This window comes from Lissotriton vulgaris, chromosome 10 (assembly GCF_964263255.1).
Source record: "Lissotriton vulgaris chromosome 10, aLisVul1.2, whole genome shotgun sequence".
Lineage (NCBI taxonomy): Eukaryota > Metazoa > Chordata > Amphibia > Caudata > Salamandridae > Lissotriton > Lissotriton vulgaris.
In genome coordinates, this window is record NC_141698.1 from 845,479,191 (window position 1) to 845,499,198 (window position 20,008).

Genomic DNA, 20,008 nt, shown 5'->3' on the forward strand with positions numbered 1-20,008 from the left:
TTGTTCCTGAAGTGGTGGTTAGCTGACACTGGGCCGTTCCCAATTTCCGCCTTGCGTCACAGGCTCGTGAAACTGTAATCTAAACAAAAGGCAACAAGCGTGAGAGCACTTCATCAGTAAATTACAACATGTGCAGCCGCACGTACCGTTTGAAACAAGTCGAAGACCAGCGGCCTAACTGTTTAACATTGTCTGCCTGCAGACCTTGAGCCGTTGCTTCTGTAGCGGCCCCTATCCTGAATGAATGGGTCCCAAAATCAATCGGGTTCAAGCCCGCTGCTGCAATCATGATTGCCAGCACCCTCTAAAACTGAAACTTTGTTAACAGGGTGCCGTCCGCATGTCGCAGCAAGGCCCCCCCCCCACGTTGTCAACCTCTGTTTTAGGTAGGCCTCAACATGCCTCACTGGACAACAGGGACTACCTGGAGCACGCTGCAACACAATGCTACTCCCCTGGGCCTCCTGATCCGTCTTTGACCTGGCTATAGTGATCAGCAGAGAATCCCCCCTCACTTGCGTGTGATACCTGCGCAGACCCCCCTCCGTATCTCTTTTGTTGGCAGCCACTAATTCGCTCACCCGCAGGGCCCCATAGAAAGCCAACACGAATGCTGCCCGGAATAATACAACCTCGCTAGGTGAGGAGCATGTCTCCTCCAGTTTAGCCAACAAGGAGGTCAATCTGTCAAATCCTATTGGGTGCCTGGTATCCTTTTTGCGCCCCTCTAAGCACTGCCAGCCGCGCAGCGCCTTCCTGACTACGAAGGAGTCCGTCGGGTCCCGAATGCCATGTAGCTGAGCCATAAATGATATGGCGGCCTTATACCGACTGGCGGTTGCCGCCGACCGGCCCTCCTCATGAAGTGCCACTAAAAATTGGGTAAAAGACCCCTCCAGACCCCATCTATGCTCCCATTCCGGGCCCAAAAAGGTGCAGTACGAGCGGGAACGCCCCTTCATAAGCTTTCCTTGTCCTGGGCGCTAAACTGGCTGCCACGAGGTTTTGTAGTCCGGGGCGCCGATTTGCCATAATGCTTCGGGAAATGGCGCTGCCACTAGCTCCGCTGAGGGTAAACAATCCCTGAAAGCCTGCATTTTGAAACGAGAGAGCGCATCAGCTGCATTATTCAGTACACCCGGCACATGTTTTGCCCTGAATTGTACGTTTAATCTCAAGCATTTCAACACAATTTCTTTCAACAATCGCAACATCCATTTGCAGTGTGCTGCCTGCTGATTAATGCACTCAACCACAGTCATGTTATCGGACCAAAATACCACAGAGCGGTCTCTGAACTCCTCCGGCCATGCCGACAGGGCCACCCATATGGGGAATAGCTCAAGAAAGCCAATGTTGCTCGTCAAACCATTCGTTTCCCACCATGCTGGCCATCTTTGGGCCGACCAACGGTTTCCAAGGATCGCGCCAAACCCCACGCTGCCCGCAGAGTCGGTCCATAAGCCTAGTTCAGCCGACGAGGCCGGGGCTTCGCTCCAGACTACTCGGCCGTTGAAATCCGCCAGGAATGCCAGCCAAATGAGCATGTCCTGGCGAACCTCTGCCGACAGTCTCGTGCGATGGTGCCCTTCCTTGAGGCCAACCATGGCCTGGGCAATGGATCGTGAGAAAGGGCGAGCCATCGGCATAACCCTCAATGCAAAGTTAAGCTGACCTACTGTTTGCTGTAATTGGTGCAGTGTCACTTTCTCATCCAGAAGACACTGCAACAAGGAGGCCCTGAATTTGGCGATCTTCTCGGCCGGCAAGCGGAAGCAACCTTCCACGGAGTCTAGTTCGATACCCAGAAACTCCAGGGAGGTAGTCGGCCCCATCGTCTTACCTGGCACCAACTGTACCCCGAAACCCCGCATGAGCACGCAGAAATCTTGCAATGCCCGTGCACAGTCCCGAGAGCCCGCTGGGCCGAGAAACAGAAAATCATCAAGATAATGCATCGCATGTTGGTGCCCTGTGGCCTTCGAGAATACCCACTCCAGAAATGAGCTAAACATTTCAAAATAGGCACACGAAATTGAACAACCCATGGGCATACGCATATCCATGTAGTATTTCCCCTGAAATGTAAAAACCAGCAAGTGCTGATCTCGGGGATGCACCAGAAGTAACCTAAATGCAGATTCAATATCTGATTTTGCTAACAATGCACCAGGGCCTAAGCGATTCAACATTACCACTGCGTCATCGAAGGATGCATACCTTACCCTGCAAATGTCTGGATCGATCGCCTCATTAACAGAAGCCCCTCTTGGTGCCGACAAATTATGGATGAGCCTGTATTCCCCCGGCTCTTTTTTCGGCACTACCCCTAATGGGGAACACACAAAGTCGGCCGTTGGTGGGTCACCAAAAGGTCCTGCAACCCGCCCCAAGCCAACCTCTTTGGCGATCTTTGTGGCGGCCACCGCCGGGTTGTGCTGAACGGATAGTTGGTTCTTACATGAGGGGGCCCCCCGAAAATCACCCACTGGGATCCTGAAGCCATACGAGAAACCATCTCGCAGGATCCCAGCGGACACATGATCAGGGTATTTGTTCAGCCAAGGGGTCAAAGCCAGAATATCCAAGTGCGATTGTTTGGACCTCCCCAGCACCGTATCAATCCTGCTTGGTAACCCCTTTTCCTCCGGTACCATTGGCTCTGGATCGGCAGCTAGTTTTGGGGTGGGAGGTGTTACCACAACCAGAGCATGCATGCCTGAACCTACACGTTCCTTGCGGCCTGTTACACGTTCCCTTATTGAAACCCCAACACACTCCTCGCTTATTTCCGTTCCCGCCCGATCTAGGCTGAGACTCCCCCCCCCATAGGTTGGTCGAAAGGGCTGAGGATGTAGCTGTTGATAGGCCCTGGAGCCGTTTGTGCTCGACCCTGACCCACCTGCCGATCCTGTCAAGAACTGTGCATGCCAAGATAAAGTATCCAAACAATCCCAAGTCAGTGTTTCATTAAACTCTTTCGCTTTTCTAAAAGCCATGTCATACCCTTTCCATTCTTCTCCTCCGTACTTCTCATGGAAGCCCGTGATCCTGCTCTGGTAGCAAGCCAGGTCACTCAACAGCTCTGGTGTTCGCTCAGCGATTATTGCTACAAAAATAGAAAAAGCCCTGATCCAGTTCATCATAGACTCTTCCACCCTGAATTCTGCCATTTTTGCCCGCCATACACTGGGGTGCCATAAATCTTTCTGAGTCTTGGCATATTACAACTCTCAATTATCAGTCAACAATGAAAACATGTTTATGTATTTATTAGCCCACACCATTTCCTTAGTTGCTAAAGGAATATGATGCGCCAAGCTTTCCCGCCTTGAGGGTACTGCGCCCTCCCCCATCATTGGGAGCGATCTCTTACTGGCTTCTGCCGCACCACCAGCCGTGTCCGTCGACTTATTCTGATTTTCAACCGCGACCTGATTCGCCACCTGTGGAGAAATAGAAGGCACGTTCGCTGTCCCAGCACCCCGTGACTGCCTGAGCTGCTCAACAATCTGCCTAGCTTCCTCGGCCGGGTCTTCCACAGCCGCGGATCCCCCCGCTCCCTTTTTCAACCAGGGTAAAGCAGCCGCCAACTGAATCGCTAGCTCGGGAGGCATTTGGTCGTTATCCAGCGGTGTGATAACTACAGGGATTGGCAATCCCCCATCAGGTGTGGGTACCGGGCTGGACGCTGGTGCTACTGGGACCTCCATCGGGACTGGGGCCTCGCTAGGACCCGCTTTCCCCGTCCTCTTTTTCCCCCCATTCCCCCTGAGGTAATGCAAAGCAAAGCAGGCCCCACGATCCTCTTAGGTCACCCTGGGGGCCCTGCTTGGGCCTCGACTTGTTTCTGGAGGGCCGCTAAGCCGCGACCTAGCTGGTCTACTTTACCGAATTTTCTGTCCATCACCGACACTTGGTTCACCAGTGTGCGCAGCATTCGTTCCATCTCGGAGCTCTTTCCACTCTTCTTGCCAGGCAAATCTGCGTTCTGCTTTATCTCTGCCTGTTTGTCAGAAGCGACTTGGACTCCAGCTACGCCTTGACCACTGAAACAGAAAAAAACGATTACTCGTTCAGAAAACTGAAGCTTGCTCCCTTGAGGGCTCACGAGCGACGAGTGGTGCAGCCTTCAGAGCGCAGGAACAAGAGGACGCTTTCCTGGATTCCCGTGCCTTTTATCCAGCAGCGGGAAGGCGGGCCGTGACCCCATCCCGCCCATCGGTGCACGGACCTCCGGGCGGGTGTTTAGGACAACCCTTTTAGGCGGCGGGGGCGTGCTAGGACCACGCCGCAATGGGCATACCGGCCGGGACACGCCCCCCTGCCCGCAACGGTTTCCCGGGGGATCGGGGCACCCGTCCATACGTTCGGGGTGACCGAGTGGTGCAATCTCTTTGCATTATCACAAACACTTGAAACCCAACACATCGTGGTACACTGAACCCTGTCAGTCCTCTCTCTATCTCCTTGTCCACGGCACTAGAAAAAGAAGGCATTGTTGGCGTTTCCGCGTCCGGGGGCAGAGCCAGCACCAGACGCGGAATTCGCCTTCAATTGCGGGTGAGAAGCATGATGCCGAAAGAACCCGTGTTTTTGGACAACGGCCAGCTGCACTTTCATAACGGTAACGTTGTATACCCCCTTAATTCCAGCCTGGGACGACTAAGTCCGAACCCCCCGAAGATTAAAAAACTCTCTTCGTTTAAGGTAAAGACGTCGAAAACTAATGTGTGTGTTGTACACCAATTTAAATCCAAAAAGTTCCATATCGGCAGTGCGGGTTGGATGTTACCTCATTTAGTGTTCGTATCAGGTTTATACCTGCTGAGCTAACACATGTTCTTTAACTTTACAGTTTAATTTTAATTTTGCTTATGATGTACCAACAGTGTTATTATCCAAGAGTAAGATTGACAGCATAACTAACTAATTAAGTGTGTGCTGAGTTTCCATGAACTCCGTGAATACTGTGACCACAATTGCTATATCCTTTAAGGTTAGAAAATAAGAAATAGTACTCGCATTGCATGAAGAGTTAACACCACCGTGCAAAGTAGACTAATATGTGCCTAATGGTTTAAATCTCAAATTCTCCGCTGAGATTCGCTGACTAATCCAACATTAATGCTGAAATTGTGATGAACAAGTATTACAGATAAAATGTGTCTTTGTAATTTACTTGAGAATATTCAACCATCAAATGATGTGAGTTTTTTGAGAATGCTGACATGTAGAGGTACACCGAGCAATTTTGATAAATTGTCAAATTTCTACCCTAGGTAAATTAAACCTTACCACAAAACTACGGTGGGTTAAATCAAAACCCCGGAATATATTACACAAAGGGTGTAAGTATTGTTTTTAACCTATTTTGTCCTGACGAATGCTCTATAGACCCGGCTGGGCGACAAAGAGCAGAAACATGTTGACTGTTCTTTTGAAGTGATATGCGAGGATCCAGTTGCTTGGTCCAAGAGTATACTCATATATATATATTTTTTTAATAACAAACCACATCCATTTATTAAGGTAGTTGTGCGGATTGTGAGTTTGTCTTTTAATAAATAACCCTTCTTTTTGGTGATACCCACCCATTTCTCTGGACACTGCTATGCTACTCCAGAGGTTACCTCAGGTTTGAAGTCGGCATGCAGCACACTAGATCACCCAATGATAAATGCCACAACGTCTATGTGGGGCGGAGAACAAATATAAACCGCGCAGCAGAATATATAGCGTTTATGAGGGTTATCTAGAGAACCTTTTTGTAACATAGTTACAAGTGTCCTAGTCCTTTTTGATAAGCATATCTAACCTGGGGAACCGACTGGATACCAATTCCTCCTCCCTACTTCTGATTAAATAGCTACCAATAAGTGGTCAATGTACTGTTCCAGTACAGAGGGATTTGGCATTACCAATCCTCAAATGATCCATTTTGTACTGTAACAGGTTCTGGCACAAGCATTGACATTAATCGGTTAAAAATTCCTACAACTTGGATTCTTTCTCCATAGAGGGATAGGTTTGGAACTTCTGCTGGTCTCACAGTGGAACGGGTAGCACCAGTGTCAACCAGGAATGAAATGGGTGTTCCATTTACCTTGCCATCCACATAAGGACCACTCTGGTCTACCGCTAGAGGATGCGCCAAGCCAGCAAATCAAGTGCTGCTGTATCATTGCACTTGTTTTGGGTCTTAATCCATACACAAATCGATATACATAATGTCCCATATCTTTTCTTTTCCAGTCACATTTTCCATTCCACTATATTGAAATGCCTGCAGAAGTCTCTCATAATACGCATGTACTGTCTCTTTTAATTCTTGTGTATCCCTGTCACTTGTTACCTAATCAGTCTCCTTTGGGGAAATGTTTCCTTTTATATAAGCAATGACCTGATTATATTTTCTCATTACTTAAGGTGATGATTCACCAGTTCTCAAATCTCATTCAGGTTCTGTTCTGGCCAATCTACTGCGATCTTATTACACTCATTCCACAAATCACTCGGTACCATGATGTCAAACAGAGTATCTAAGTCCTTCAACAAGACTTTTGAAATCTTCACAAATCTCTCAACTTGCCTATACCATTCAACTGGCTTCTCGCTCAACTTCTGGAAATCATTTGTAAAGGATAATATGTCTGATCTTGTCCAAGGAAAATGAACATACCCTCCTCCTGGCACTTCTCTCAATGGAAATATTTTCGAACATTGGATATATTGGCGTGGTTCCCTCCATTTTTGCCCATCTTTCCAACTCACCCCATTTCCTAAGTGTTGACAGTAATTCTGTAATTTGTAATCTTTTTCCTGCCGGGTTCAAACACTTCAGATCCTTGTCACTAAAATCTAGTCAGTAGGTTTTTTGTAATGCTTTGTACTTTTGTTTGTCCACCCCCTATTTGTGTGCCACCTCAGCAACTTTCTCACGCGTAGCTCTAGCTCTCCTGGTAATAGCCTTCCATATAAAGAATAATTAATTGTCACTGTAAATAGAAATCATTACTGGACTAATAATTCCCAACATCATCTCTTCCAAATCCACTTTAAGTTTAGCTATATCAAGTGTTTTTTCATTTGAATTTCCTGTGCTTGGAATTCCCTTTTCTGCTTCATCCTTTTCAGAAGTGGTAGGACCTATATCCTCAAACCAATCATCAAGTTCCTGTGGGATGGATCCTATTATTTGATTTAATACATCTTTTTGTAATCCACCACTAGCTCCCTCCGTTTGTGGAGTGTCAATCAATCAATCAATCAATCACTGCATTTCTAAAGCGCGCTACATACCCGTGAGGGTCTCAAGGCGCTGGGGGGGGAGGAATGGGGGGCGCTACTGATCGAAGAGCCAGGTCTTGAGAAGTCTTCTGAAGGCCAGCAGGTCCTGAGTCTGTCGTAGGCTGGTAGGGAGAGCGTTCCAAGTCTTGGCGGTGAGGTAGGAGAAGGATCTTCTGTCGGCGGTGGTTTTCCAGATACGAGGAACTGTGGCAAGGGCGAGGTTGGCTGAGCGGAGGCTTCGGGTGGGGGTGTGGAAGCTGAGTCGGTTGTTGAGGTATGTAGGTCCGGTGTTGTGTAGTGCTTTGTGTGCGTGGATGAGGAGTGTTGTGTAGTGCTTTGTGTGTGTGGATGAGGAGCTTGAAGGTGATCCTCTTGTTGACGGGGAGCCAGTGCAGGCCTCTCAGGTGGGGTGTAATGTGGCTGCGTCAGGGGACGTTCAGGATCAGTCGTGCCGAGGCGTTCTGGATTTGTTGTAGTCATCTCAGGAGCTTAGTTGTTGTTCCTGAGTAGAGGGCATTCCCATAGTCGAGTCTGCTGGTGATGAGGGCCTGGGTGACGGTTTTTCTCGTGTCGGGAGGGATCCATTTGAAGATCCTGTGGAGCATTCGGAGGGTGTTGAAGCAGGACGCGGAGAGGGCGTTGACTTGCCTGGTCATGGAGAGGGTGGAGTCGAGGATGACCCCCAGGTTGCGTGCGTGGTCTGTGAGTTCTGGGGCTGTGCCTAGCGATGTGGGCCACCAAGAGTCGTCCCAGGCTGATGGGGTGGGTCCGAGAATGAGGACCTCCGTCTTGTCTGAATTCAGCTTCAGTCTGCTGTCTCTCATCCAGTCGGCTACGGCCTTCATTCCTCTGTGGAGGTTGGCTTTGGCGGTGTGGGGGTCTTCGGTGAGGGATATGATCAGCTGGGTGTCGCCGGAGTAGGATATGATGTTGAGGTTATGTTGTTGTGCGACGTGGGCGAGCGGTGTCAAGTAGATATTGAACAGTGTCGGACTGAGGTTGGATCCCTGTGGGACGCCGCAGATGATCTCGGTGGTTTTTTGAGCGGCAGGGTGGGAGGCGGACGCTCTGGGTTCTGCCGGAGAGGAAGGATGTGGTCCAGGTCAGGGCCTTCTCTTGAATTCCGACGTCATGAAGGCGTGCTGATAGGGTGCGGTGGCAGACTGTGTCAAAGGCTTCTGATAGGTTCAGGAGGATGAGGGCTGCTGTTTCTCCTTTGTCCATCAAGATCCTGATGTCGTCATTGGCGGCGATGAGGGCGGTCTCGGTGCTGTGGTTGCTTCGAAAACCGGATTGGGAAGGGTCCAGGGTGTTGTTGTCTTCGAGGTAGCAGGTTAGCTGTTTGTTGACAATCTTCTCTGTCACTTTTGCTGGGAACGGGAGCAGGGAGATGGGCCGGACGTTCTTGAGATCCTTGGGGTCCGCCTTGGGCTTTTTCAGAGGGCGTTGACCTTGGCGTGCTTCCAGCTTTCCACGAAGGTTGCTGTCTCGAAGGAACTGTTGATTGTTTTCCAGAGGTGGGGCACAATGGTTGTGCTTGCTTTGTTGAAGATTTGGTGAGGGCAGGGGTCAGATGGGGATCCGGAGTGGATGGAGTTCATGGTTTTGATGGTGCCTTCGTCGCTGACATTGGACCAGGCGGTCAGGTGACTGGTGCGGGTGGTGGTCGCAGGGGTGGTGGACTCGGTCGTGGGTGCGGAGGTGTCAGAGTTGAAGCTGTCGTGGATGTCGGGGATCTTGCAGTGAAAGAAGGTGGCCAGGGAGTCACACAGGTCTTGTGATGGTGGGATGTCGTCTGTGTTGGAGAGTTCTTTCACGATGCTGAAGAGCTCTGTGGTGTTGTGTGCGTTGTTGTCTAAGCGGTCCTTGAAGGCGGTCCTCTTGGCGGTCCTGATGAGTTGGTGGTGTCTGCGGGCGGCGCTCTTGTGGGCTGTGTGGCTGTCTGGTGTTCGGTCGTGGAGCAATTTCTTCGTCAGCTTCCTACAGATGCGCTTGGAAATCCAGAGGTCTTCGGTGAACCAGGTGGCTTTCTTGATGGTGTGGTTGGTTGTGGAGGTCTTGAGAGGGGCGAGGGTGTTGGCGCAGTCATTGATCCACTGTTTGAGGTTGGTCGCGGCGGTGTCTGTGTTGGCGGGTGGTCTCAGGGCGAGGGTGGTAGTCAGTTGGTCCTTGGTGACCTTGCCCCAGCAGCGGCGCGGCAGATGTTGGGTGCGGTGGTGTGTGGTGGGTTTCCTGAAGGTGAAGTGGACGCATCTGTGGTCAGTCCAGTGGGGTTCGGTGGTGTGGTTGAAGGAGACATGGGGGCTTGTGGAGAAGATGGGGTCCAGCGTGTGTCCAGCAGCGTGGGTGGGTGTCGTCACGAGCTGTTTGAGTCCGAGGTTGGCGAGGTTGTCGATCAGGGCAGTGGAGTTGGCATTGTTGTTGTTCTCGAGGTGGAAGTTCAGGTCCCCGAGGAGGATGTAGTCCGTGGAGGCGAGGGCATGGGTGCTGACGAGGTCGGCGATGGCGTCGCTGAACTGTGGTCGTGGTCCGGGTGGTCTGTAGACAAGTGTTCCTCTGAGGGTGGTGTTGGGGTTGGTGTGGATCTGGAAGTGCATGTGCTCGGCGGTGGTGAGGGTGTTGTCGGTGATGGTCGAGACCCTGGGGGTGTCCTTGTGGATGGTGGTGATTCCCCCTCCCACTCCTTTGACGCGGTCTCTGTGGGAGATCTTGTAGCCCTGTGGGATGGCTATGCCGATGTCTGGTGCTGAGGAGGCGTTCAGCCAGGTCCCCGTCAGGAAGGCGACGTCGGGGCGGTAGAGTCTAGGAGGTCCCAGAGTTCGATGGCGTGTTTGCGAGCGGAGCGAGTGTTGAGGAGGATACAGTGGAGGTGGTTGGGTTCTCTGGTTGGTGGTTTGGTGGACTGGATGCTGGTGAATCTGCAGTTCCGGCAGGTGAAGGGCCCTTGGGTGCGCTTCGGGGTGGCCCGGTAGCAGGGGTGGTCTCGTTCGGTGTTGAGTGCGTGGAGGGTGCTGGAGTCGTAGTGTAGTCTGGCATTGCGGGGGCGCGGGGTCCAGGGGTTCTGGCACTGGGCGTGGACGGGCGCAGACGGGCTTTCCTTTGGCGCTCCTGCTGCGCGGCCTCCATTAGAGGCGAAGTGGGAGGGAGGAGCAGCTGGGAGGTGGGAGCGGGGCGGCCAATGGGCGAGGGCGCGGGACAACAGAAGGCAAAAGGGAGCGGGCCGCAGGGGAGCAGCGGCGGGAAGCGAGGAGTGCGGGGCACAGAGGGCAGGGGTGCAAAAGGAACGCCTAAAAATACAGTAAACAAACTACAAGAAACAAATGCACAGTTGGAGAAAAAAGGTTAGCGGTACAGAAAGGAAACAACAGTTACCAGGGGCACACCAGCGGTGAACCCTCGGCAGCAGCGGCACAGTGGGGCAGAGTCTCGGGCACCCAGGAGGAGCCATGCAACGTGAGGAGTGACCTGATGTCAGGTCACACTCACCTTCGCTGCGCGGCCTCCATAAGAGGCGAAGTGGAAGGGAGGAGCAGCAGGGAGGCGGGAGCGGGGCGGCCAATAGGCGAGGGCACGGGACAACAGAAGGCAAAAGGGGGCAGGCGGCAGGGGAGCAGCGGCGGGAAGCAGGGAGCGGGGGGCAAAGAGGGCAGGGGCGCAAAAGGAACGCCTAAATATACAGTAAACCAACTACAAGAAACAAATGTACAGTTGGGGAAAAAAGGTTAGCGGTACAGAAAAGAAAAAACAGTTACCAGGGGCACACCAGCGGTGAACCCTCGGCAGCGGCGGCACAGTGGGGCAGAGTCTCGGGCACCCAGGAGGAGCCGTGCGGCGTGGGGAGTGACCTGAGGTCAGGTCACACTCATCTGCGCTGCGCGGCTTCCATAAGGGGCGAAGTGGGAGGGAGGAGCAGCTGGGAGGCGGGAGCGGGGCGGCCAATGGGCGAGGGCACGGGACAACTGAAGGCAAAAGGGGCGGGCTGCAGGGGAGCAGCGGTGAGAAGAGGGGAGCGGGGGGGCACAGAGGGCAGCAGTGCAAAAGGAATGCCTAAAAATACAGTAAACAAACTACGAGAAACAAATGCACAGTTGGGGAAAAAAGGTTAGCGGTACAGAAAGGAAAGAACTGTTACCAGGGGCACACCAGCGGTGAACCCTCGGCAGCGGCGTGGGGAGTGACCTGAGTGTCATTTGCGCCATGAGTGTCATGAGCTTCAGTACTTCGAGCTCCCATTTTTAAGGTTCTAGCTGTCAGGACTTGTGATCCTCTATTGGGAGTTTCCATAATCCTTTCTGCAGTATTAGTTAATGGATTTAGTCTTTCTGGATCTGGGGGTACAGTTGTCCATATGGTCCCTTCACTAACTCTTGATTCATTCCCTTTTGGCGCGGTACCTTCATTTGGAAATGCTAAATTGGGATTTATTGTACCCTTATTCAATGTTTTTGCTCCCTCTAATCCAGTGGAACAGTAATGGATGTGTTTTCTATCCTCAAATATCTGTCTGATATAAAGGAACGACAGTTCCTATAGTTACCGGGACTGAAAGATCATCTGGAGGATTAGTTTTTATAGGGTTACTAAATCATACTTCTTTGGGTGTTTACTCTTCAGTCAGAAAGGGATTTACAGAGTTTAAGCTATTTGGCATGACAGATGCTTGTGACTGAATTCCCACAAATGAATTTGACTCTGTCTGTGACTTTTCTTCATTATATGGTGGAGGTTGATTTATTAATAATTCCCTCCAAAACTCGTCCTCTATCTCATCCCCACTCTCTTCAGTTAATGTGAGAGTCTGAGGATTTTCTGGTTGTTTTTTCTTTTCTTTGCATTTTTCTCCCTCACTCTTCTCTGTGACCATACAGGATACATTTGAGATCCATGTGCAATATTTCTTCTCCACATTTTTCGGTGTGAATCCCAATAGCCTCTACATAATTATTAAAAGTATTTTTATATTGGCCCTAATATTTATCTTTTTCTTTCTGATGGCCACACGTTCCCATTCCTCAAGTGCATCAAATTGCATAGGTCTAGGTCATGGCTTAACTCCTACGCTGCTACGCCTCACCCCTCCCCCGTGCTAAGCCTTTTTTTGGCTATATGGGGTAGTTCGCTCTTAGGCCCCTGTAAATTTTGGACCACATAAGGTATCCACACCAAATTTGGGTCCTTTTCTTCTAACATCACGGGGATTCTAAAGGTAAACAGGGTTTGCAATTTCCCCTGGAGGTGAGCCAGAAATTAGCCAAAATACAGCAAAAGATTTTGGGGGGGAAAAGGGCTGCAAATTTAAGCATCTGTTTTATTTCTGCGCAAATGGTATCAAAATAGAATGTGTGAGGCGGAAATCACAATTTTATCATCTGTCCGGGATTGACAGACTTTTGTCAGAAAAACAACATTTTCCACACAGTTTTGGCATTTTACTGAGACATAGCCTATTTTTGCTATTTTATGTGCTTTCAACCTTCTTCCTATTAATAGTAGAAATGGGTATGAAAGCAATAATGTATCCTGGAAAGCTATACAGTTTAGAAAATTAGACAACATTTTGTATTCAGCAAGGGGTCATTTGTGAAGATCCTTCAAGGTTTCATTATAGAAACTAACAGTTAAAAATAGGAAAAATTGAAAATGAGCTGAAAAAAGGCTAGTTGTGCAAACATTTTCACATGTAACTTCTTTTAATCATGACAGATGTTTGAAAGCAATATACCGTTACATCTGCTGGACCTTTCTGATTGTGGGGATATATAGGACTTGTAGGTTCAACAAGAACCTGACGAACCCAGAGCCAATAACTGAGCAGCGTCTTGCAATGTTTTTTTATTATGTACCGGGTATATAGCAATTAATTTGGGAGAATATATATAGTGAAAAATTGGGATGAAAGACACCTATTTATTTCTGAATTTGGAATAAAATATAGAGTTTAGAAAAAGTAGCTATTTGCACATTTCCGAAACTGTGACTACCAATACTAGCATTGTCCTTCATTTAGAAGGCAGAAATGCATTGAAAGTCAATAGGTAATAACAGTTGCTCTACAATTCTGTAATACCCTAAGTCTCCCGATAAAAATGGTACCTCACTTGTGTGAGTAGGCCTAGTGCCCCAGACAGCAAATGACTCAAAGCACAACGTGGACACACTTCATTTTTACCATGAAAACTGACCCTTTTTTTGCAAAGTGCCTAGCTGTAGATTTTGAACCATAGCTCTGCCGGCACCTAGGGAAACCTAGCAAATGTATACATTTTTGAAAACTAGACACCCAGGGGAACCCAGGATGGGGTGAATTATCTGGCTCTCATCAGGTTCTGTTACCCAAAATCCCTTGTAAACCTCTAACTTTGTCCAAAAAACACATTTTCCTCACATTTCTGTGGTGGAAAGTTCTGGAATCTGCATGGATCCACAAACTTCCACCCACCTGCATTCCCCTATGTCTCCAGATAAAAATGGGACCTCACTTGTGTGGGTAGGCCTAGTGCCCACCACAGGAAATGGCCTAAAACGCAACGTAGACACACAACATTTTCACAGTGAAAACTGACCCTTTTTTTGCAAAGTAACTATCTGTAGATTGTGAACCCTAGCTCTGCCGGCAGCTAGGAAAACCTAGCAAACCTATATATTTTTGAAAGCTAGACACCCAGGAGAATCCAAGATGGGGTGACTTGTCTGGCTCTCACCAGGTTCTGTTACCCAAAATCCTTTATAAACTTCAAACAAAACATTTTCCTCACATTTCTGTTGTGGAAAGTTCTGGAATCTCAGTGGATCCACAAAATTCCACCCACCCCGCATTCTTTCGAGAAGAATGGTACCTCACTTGTGTGGGTAGGCCTAGTGCCCATGACAGGAAACGGCCCATAACGCAATGTGGACACACCACATTTTCACAGTGAAAACTGACCCTTTTTTTGTAAAGTGTCTAGCTGTAGATTGTGAACCCTAGCTCTACCGGCAGCTAGGAAAACCTAGCAAATCTATATATTTTTTAAAACCAGACACCCAGGGGAATCCAGGATGTTGTGACTTGTCTGGCTCACACCAGTTTCTGCTACCCAGAATCCCTTTCAAACCTCAAACTTTGTCAAAAAAACATATTTTCCTCTCATTTCTTTGGTGGAAAGTTCTGGAATCTGCGTGGATCCACTCAATTACACCCATCCCGCATTCCCCAAAGTCTTCCGAGAAAAATGGTACCTGACTCAGGTGGGTGGGTCAAAGACCCGCGACAGGCAAGTACCCAAAATGTATTGAGGAGACAACAAAATTACCAATCACAAAACACTGTGGTTTTGCAAGGGGGGTCACCTGGGTTTTTGGTCCCAGGCTCGGCGGCCATCTTGGAAAACCTACCAAACCCACACATTTCTAAAAAATTAGACATGGCTTGCATGGATACCCCAACATTTTCCTACCCAGAATGCCTGCAAACCTCAAATTTACCTGACGAAAACACATTTTCCACATATTTTGTGTAAAATCACGATGGTGGCACAAATGTCCTTCCCCACAGCTTTCCCCTCAGTCTCCTGAGTAAAATGAAATGAAAACCCTAACCATACTTTGGGAGGTTGGGGAAGCTCTTCCTCACCTCCCAAAACAAACAAAAATATGGGAAATCACTGCAGTTTACAGCAGAGTGATTTATTGAAAGTGTTCCGTCATGAGCACCCTTAAACTTGTGCTCCTAACGGAACCATTCCATCATGAGCATGGAGGGGGTTATTATCATTTATTTGTCTTCTTAAATATTCAAGAATTCATACATTGAAGGTACCGTATTTAAGGAAAGCTAAAGGTCCATCTTTTTCAGTATATTTCATCCAATTTTCTAGCCCAGTACTGTATGATATTCCTTATCTAAAGAAATGCACAATGCAGGTGTGCCTTCAGGTGCTACTGGTACTCCTTCTCTCGCGGGTACAGACACATCCCCATGCATCAATGTTTTTAAACCCTTTTGGATGTTCAGGTATTCAATCAAGTTATTTTAATGATATTTACAATTTTCTGCTTGTTTCGAGAGTAATTCACTTCCTTATTATCATTCTAACTTCCAATCACTGCGCAGCCTTCTCTGACATCCTCAACCAATTCAAGCATGGCTCCAACCCAACTGTCCTATCTCAGCACTGCACTTTATGACATCATACCAACTCCCAATGATTTTAGCTTTCACATTCACATATAGTTCTCTTCTCTGGTTGTACTGCTGATGATGTCCCACACACAGCACCTCCGAAACAGCAGACAAACTTACTCGGCATATGCCACCCTTACGTCTAGGCCATTTATAACGCAGCTTTGTCAGACAGTAAACCATCTGACATGCTATCAGAAAAACTATTGTAGCATAAACATGTTGGGCCTTATAAATTATTTTAATAGGTCAAAAGTTTATCTAATTTCTGAATATCCCCAGCTACCATTCCAAATCTCTTTAAGTCCTCGAATGGATCTTGTTCTGTGCTGACAGGGACCAGAATACTGAGCGGATAAACAATTATCGTATGGAGACCTTGAATAAGATCATTGTTAGTATGCAATAGGTTAAGGTAACCTCCCAGGAAATTTCTACTTCCTAATTGATCATGAGTCAGATTAAATTAGCCACAACAAATAATGAAACAGAATCTCCAGAATATTTTTATCTCTAATTATATTTTATCAGGATTCAAATGATTAGCATAAAACTCAGATTTTAAGATTTGAACAGATTTAAAAAGCATCAAAAAGTGTGTGAAACCGAATTTTGAAAAGAACTATCTTTCTCAGCCAAGGGAGATTTTATCCTAAGAGAAGAAATATATTTAGGAAATCAGTTATCTCTCATACAAATCCTATTAATGAAAGTTAAGTACATTTCTGAATGACCAGTTCCAGTTCATAGACAGATTGTCTGCTCCTGCCTGTGCTGCAGTGCCAATGCCACAGCTGTTTGGACGGAAACCTTCCAGCTGGAAAGATTTCCACTATGCAATCATACCAGCTGGCAGCAAACGCAGTACTGCAAGATGGGTAGAGGGAAGATCATCAATATAGGAACTGCCCCTCTCCAAAGGTTTAGGCAATTATACTCCATTGATTTTTAGTTTGCACCCCTTGACATCACCAACTTTGTCAGACTACTCTGTCCAATTTGTCAATTTCAGTAGGATGAGATAATGTAGTAGGTAAAAGTATACAAATCCAGAAGGATTAAGTAATCCATTACATTGCGTTTTCCTTAGGACCATTGTATTTTAGTCATTCGACTGGTTATGACATTTAGGAAACAGTGAGCTCATGTTCTCATCCTTTGTCAGTGCTTGCCCAAGCATGTGCTCTATGAAGAAATTATTTTGTTGCAAGTCTAGTCAAGTAAGGTACAAACATGAAATGAATTATTGTGTTAGAGCACAAGTAAAAATTTTTACGAAAGGTTCCCATAGGCTTCACACTATTCCGTTCTTAAGTTCACAGTAGGAAAGAAAAGCAAGTTTTGAGGCCCTCATGAAACACAGCTTGCACAAAATGATTTTCTGTTAAAATATGAATCCCATATTATTGAATACAATGCATTAGATCTCCAATTAGGCAGATTAATGATGTGCATCTACAGCATGTAAGTATGAAGTACCCCTTAAAAACACTTTTACGTCTTCATTATAATTTTGCATATTCATTTGCAAGTCTTTTCTCTGATTATAGGTTAATATATCATTTAGGATTTGAAAGCACATTTAAAATAACCCTTTTCTTAGCACAAATTATTATAGCATTGGTTTTCTCATCAATGTCAGTGCTCATATTACACATTCTAATGTTAGTTATCATTTTCTTTACACATAAAACAACGTTATTCATGTACGTAAAAAGATGTCTATGTTATCGTTTGTCTATTATGTTTATTTATGCCTAACATAAACATATACCAATATATTTATTAAACTTGTCATTAGTGTATCTGTGGTTACATTTCATCACAAACCTACGTCTAACATTCTGCTTGCTTTTACGATCCAGTATCTAAATAAAACTTTATTTGTGCATTTTCTTACACATGGTAAATGAACACACATTTGTGATGTTCATAAATTAATGTCATAAATCATTTTTACAGGGCTAATTCATGGAGATTAGACAAAAGATTACATCCATGCACTATCATCTGTGTTAAAGAAAGAAAAGGATTATCTCAGTGATTTAAGAAGGAATGTATTCAAATCAAATGCCATAAATAATCTGAGTACATAACATCTGTCACCATGATCCAAGTCACATATGGAATACTAACATGAAATTTACATAGGATATGCTTCAGGAATTTCAGGAAAACACAGTGTGAGCCAGATACTACACAATAGTATCTGATTAAACAAATAGATCTAGTTGTGGTAAACTTGGTGGGCCTAGTGTTTAGGCACGCTTGTTGATGAACCCATAATGACTGTAACTATTCAAAGCAAGATATGCTGATTGTGATAAAAATGCACAATAAAATAAATGACAGCAAACTAATTTATCTAATACGTGGCCATGTTAAGTGAAAGGTGATCCTAAGGTTCATGAAAAGCTGCAAAGACAATGCGGATATCCACCCAGTGCTACACAGAGTACATGGTCTCCACAATGTGTGGCCAGGGAGGTGCTCTTTTGTGGTCTGGACAGGCCGATTAACCCTGTGAATTTGTGTTACAGACCACAGAGATAGCATGATTCCTATTCCTACACCCTGAGTTGGGATCTCTTCCAACTCCCAGAGAACAAGATGCATTCTAATGCATTCTATGATGCTCTGCTGGAGGCACAAAGCAGGTTAAGTGAGTTTATATGAATGCAGTACACTGCCTCAGTTATTCCTCATTTGGGCTATTGGGTCCTCCACTTTCTGGTTAAAAGAATAAAGACACATTCAATGCAGCCCTGGAATACACTGTTATAATCCGGTGCTCTTGAAACAAGAGGTTACCATCAACAATTGAAAGTTGAATGGCCAGTGAATTCTGGCTGAAATAAAACTTTTGAAAGGGAATGACCACAATACAAGAACATTGTTTTTGAACAGAAGATGACACATAGATCTCTGGGTGGAAGGAAGGGCCTGGGATAAGGAAGACTTGGTTGTCATATTTGAATAGTATCTTTTCTGTAGAGGACAGGAGATGCATTAAGCAAACACAGAATAAAACACGTGTAGATGGAGATTGGAAGCAAAGATGCAGTCAAAGTACAAAGTTGAATCTAAACTTGATGTCTGTTTTATATGAATAAACAGGGAAAGCAACAGTGTGGACCTGATTCACAAAGGTAAACATACACTTTTGTGTAGGTTTGCGTTTAGCTTGGAATTCACAAACTCTAATTTAATAGTAAGTTCACGACTGCGGAGGGTCCGCAGTCAGTACAGACGCTCCACAGTAGGTACAGAGAATTCTGCACGTAAAAAGATAGGCATGTCATAGCTTTTTATGTGTTAAGTTCTCCACATCTACTGCGGAGTATATGAAATCATAAACTTACTATTAAATCAGAGTTTATGAATTTCAAAACAAGCATAAACTTACACAAAAGTGCAAGTTTACCTTTGTGAATCAGGCCTTATGTTTTTACCATCCAAATGTAAGTGTCAATGTTTCAGAAAATGGGTTTGGTCATACACAAAGACTAGAAGCAACAAGGTTAATAATTAAACAGTAACTTCAGATTTAATAGGTTTTCCATGTATAGGCTTTTTTCCCCTAATCATTTGTTATGGACTATTTAATTAATTGTTTATGATAGTTTAACAGTTTAATAAATTCTTCACCTTCTCTCTGTTTTATTGCAGCATGCGGAGGCACGTTTAATGGCTCATCTGGTACAATAAGCAGTCCTACCTACTCCTTCACAGATTATCATAACAACATAAACTGCACCTACAGCATCACAGTGGAAAATGACAAAATAGTGGAACTCAAGTATGTTATTCAAGTGTATAATCTTCAAAACACTGTTGTTATACTAAGGGCATATTACTGAAAGGTATTTGATCCCAGGATATGTGTGGTAGGATAAAGTTTGGAAAAAACTCTGGGCTCCTGAAGAATTAAACTTATAGCTGAGAAGCAGAGGATGTACGAGAGCTGGAAATATAGCTGTGCAAAAGGCAATTAAAAATATAAAAAGTAAATTTAAAAAAACTTAAAAAGCGAAGCAAATCGAATGGAAATGGAATAGCATTAGGCTTTATCTACTCCTGAAGGTGTTTTCAAGACAAATGCCAGATAAACTCAATTTTCAACACATTATAGTCCATAACGATGAATAGTTTACACCTATTTGTGAATCAGACCCTTTTTACCATCAACTTGAGTTTTTTGGTTTTGCAGTTAACTTTTTAATTTTCCAACACTACACAGGACTTTTATTTAGCATTGGAGACTCACAACAGTATTATCAGGTGTAGCAGTATATTGTGTGCAACATACTACCCTTTTCCCACGTGTAGCAAAAAAGGAGCAACCTCTTGAAGATACAGCACGAGATCAACATGGAACATGCAAAGGGGCAGAGGAGCCTGGTCACAGCTTTGCTTTCAGTTAGGCTTCATCAGAATATCTGCAGTGTTCTCTCTCTTCATATCCAGCTGGGCCTGTGGTCTGTGAGTAGTATTATCCAAGTCTAACCCTCTGGCTTTATCTCAGGACTTCTGTAAGTCAAGGTCAACTAGGTCAGA

At 46.1% G+C, this 20,008-nt stretch overlaps 1 protein-coding gene across 1 annotated transcript in view; it reads left to right on the forward strand.

The window, feature by feature from the left end:
• Positions 1-20,008, forward strand: part of CUBN (cubilin) — a 1,372,460-nt gene that overhangs the window by 1,091,456 nt on the left and 260,996 nt on the right. Inside the window, exon 58 of the mRNA XM_086941783.1 lies at positions 19,121-19,250. Coding sequence (XP_086797909.1) covers positions 19,121-19,250 — 130 coding nt within the window. The remainder of the gene's footprint in view (positions 1-19,120; positions 19,251-20,008) is intronic.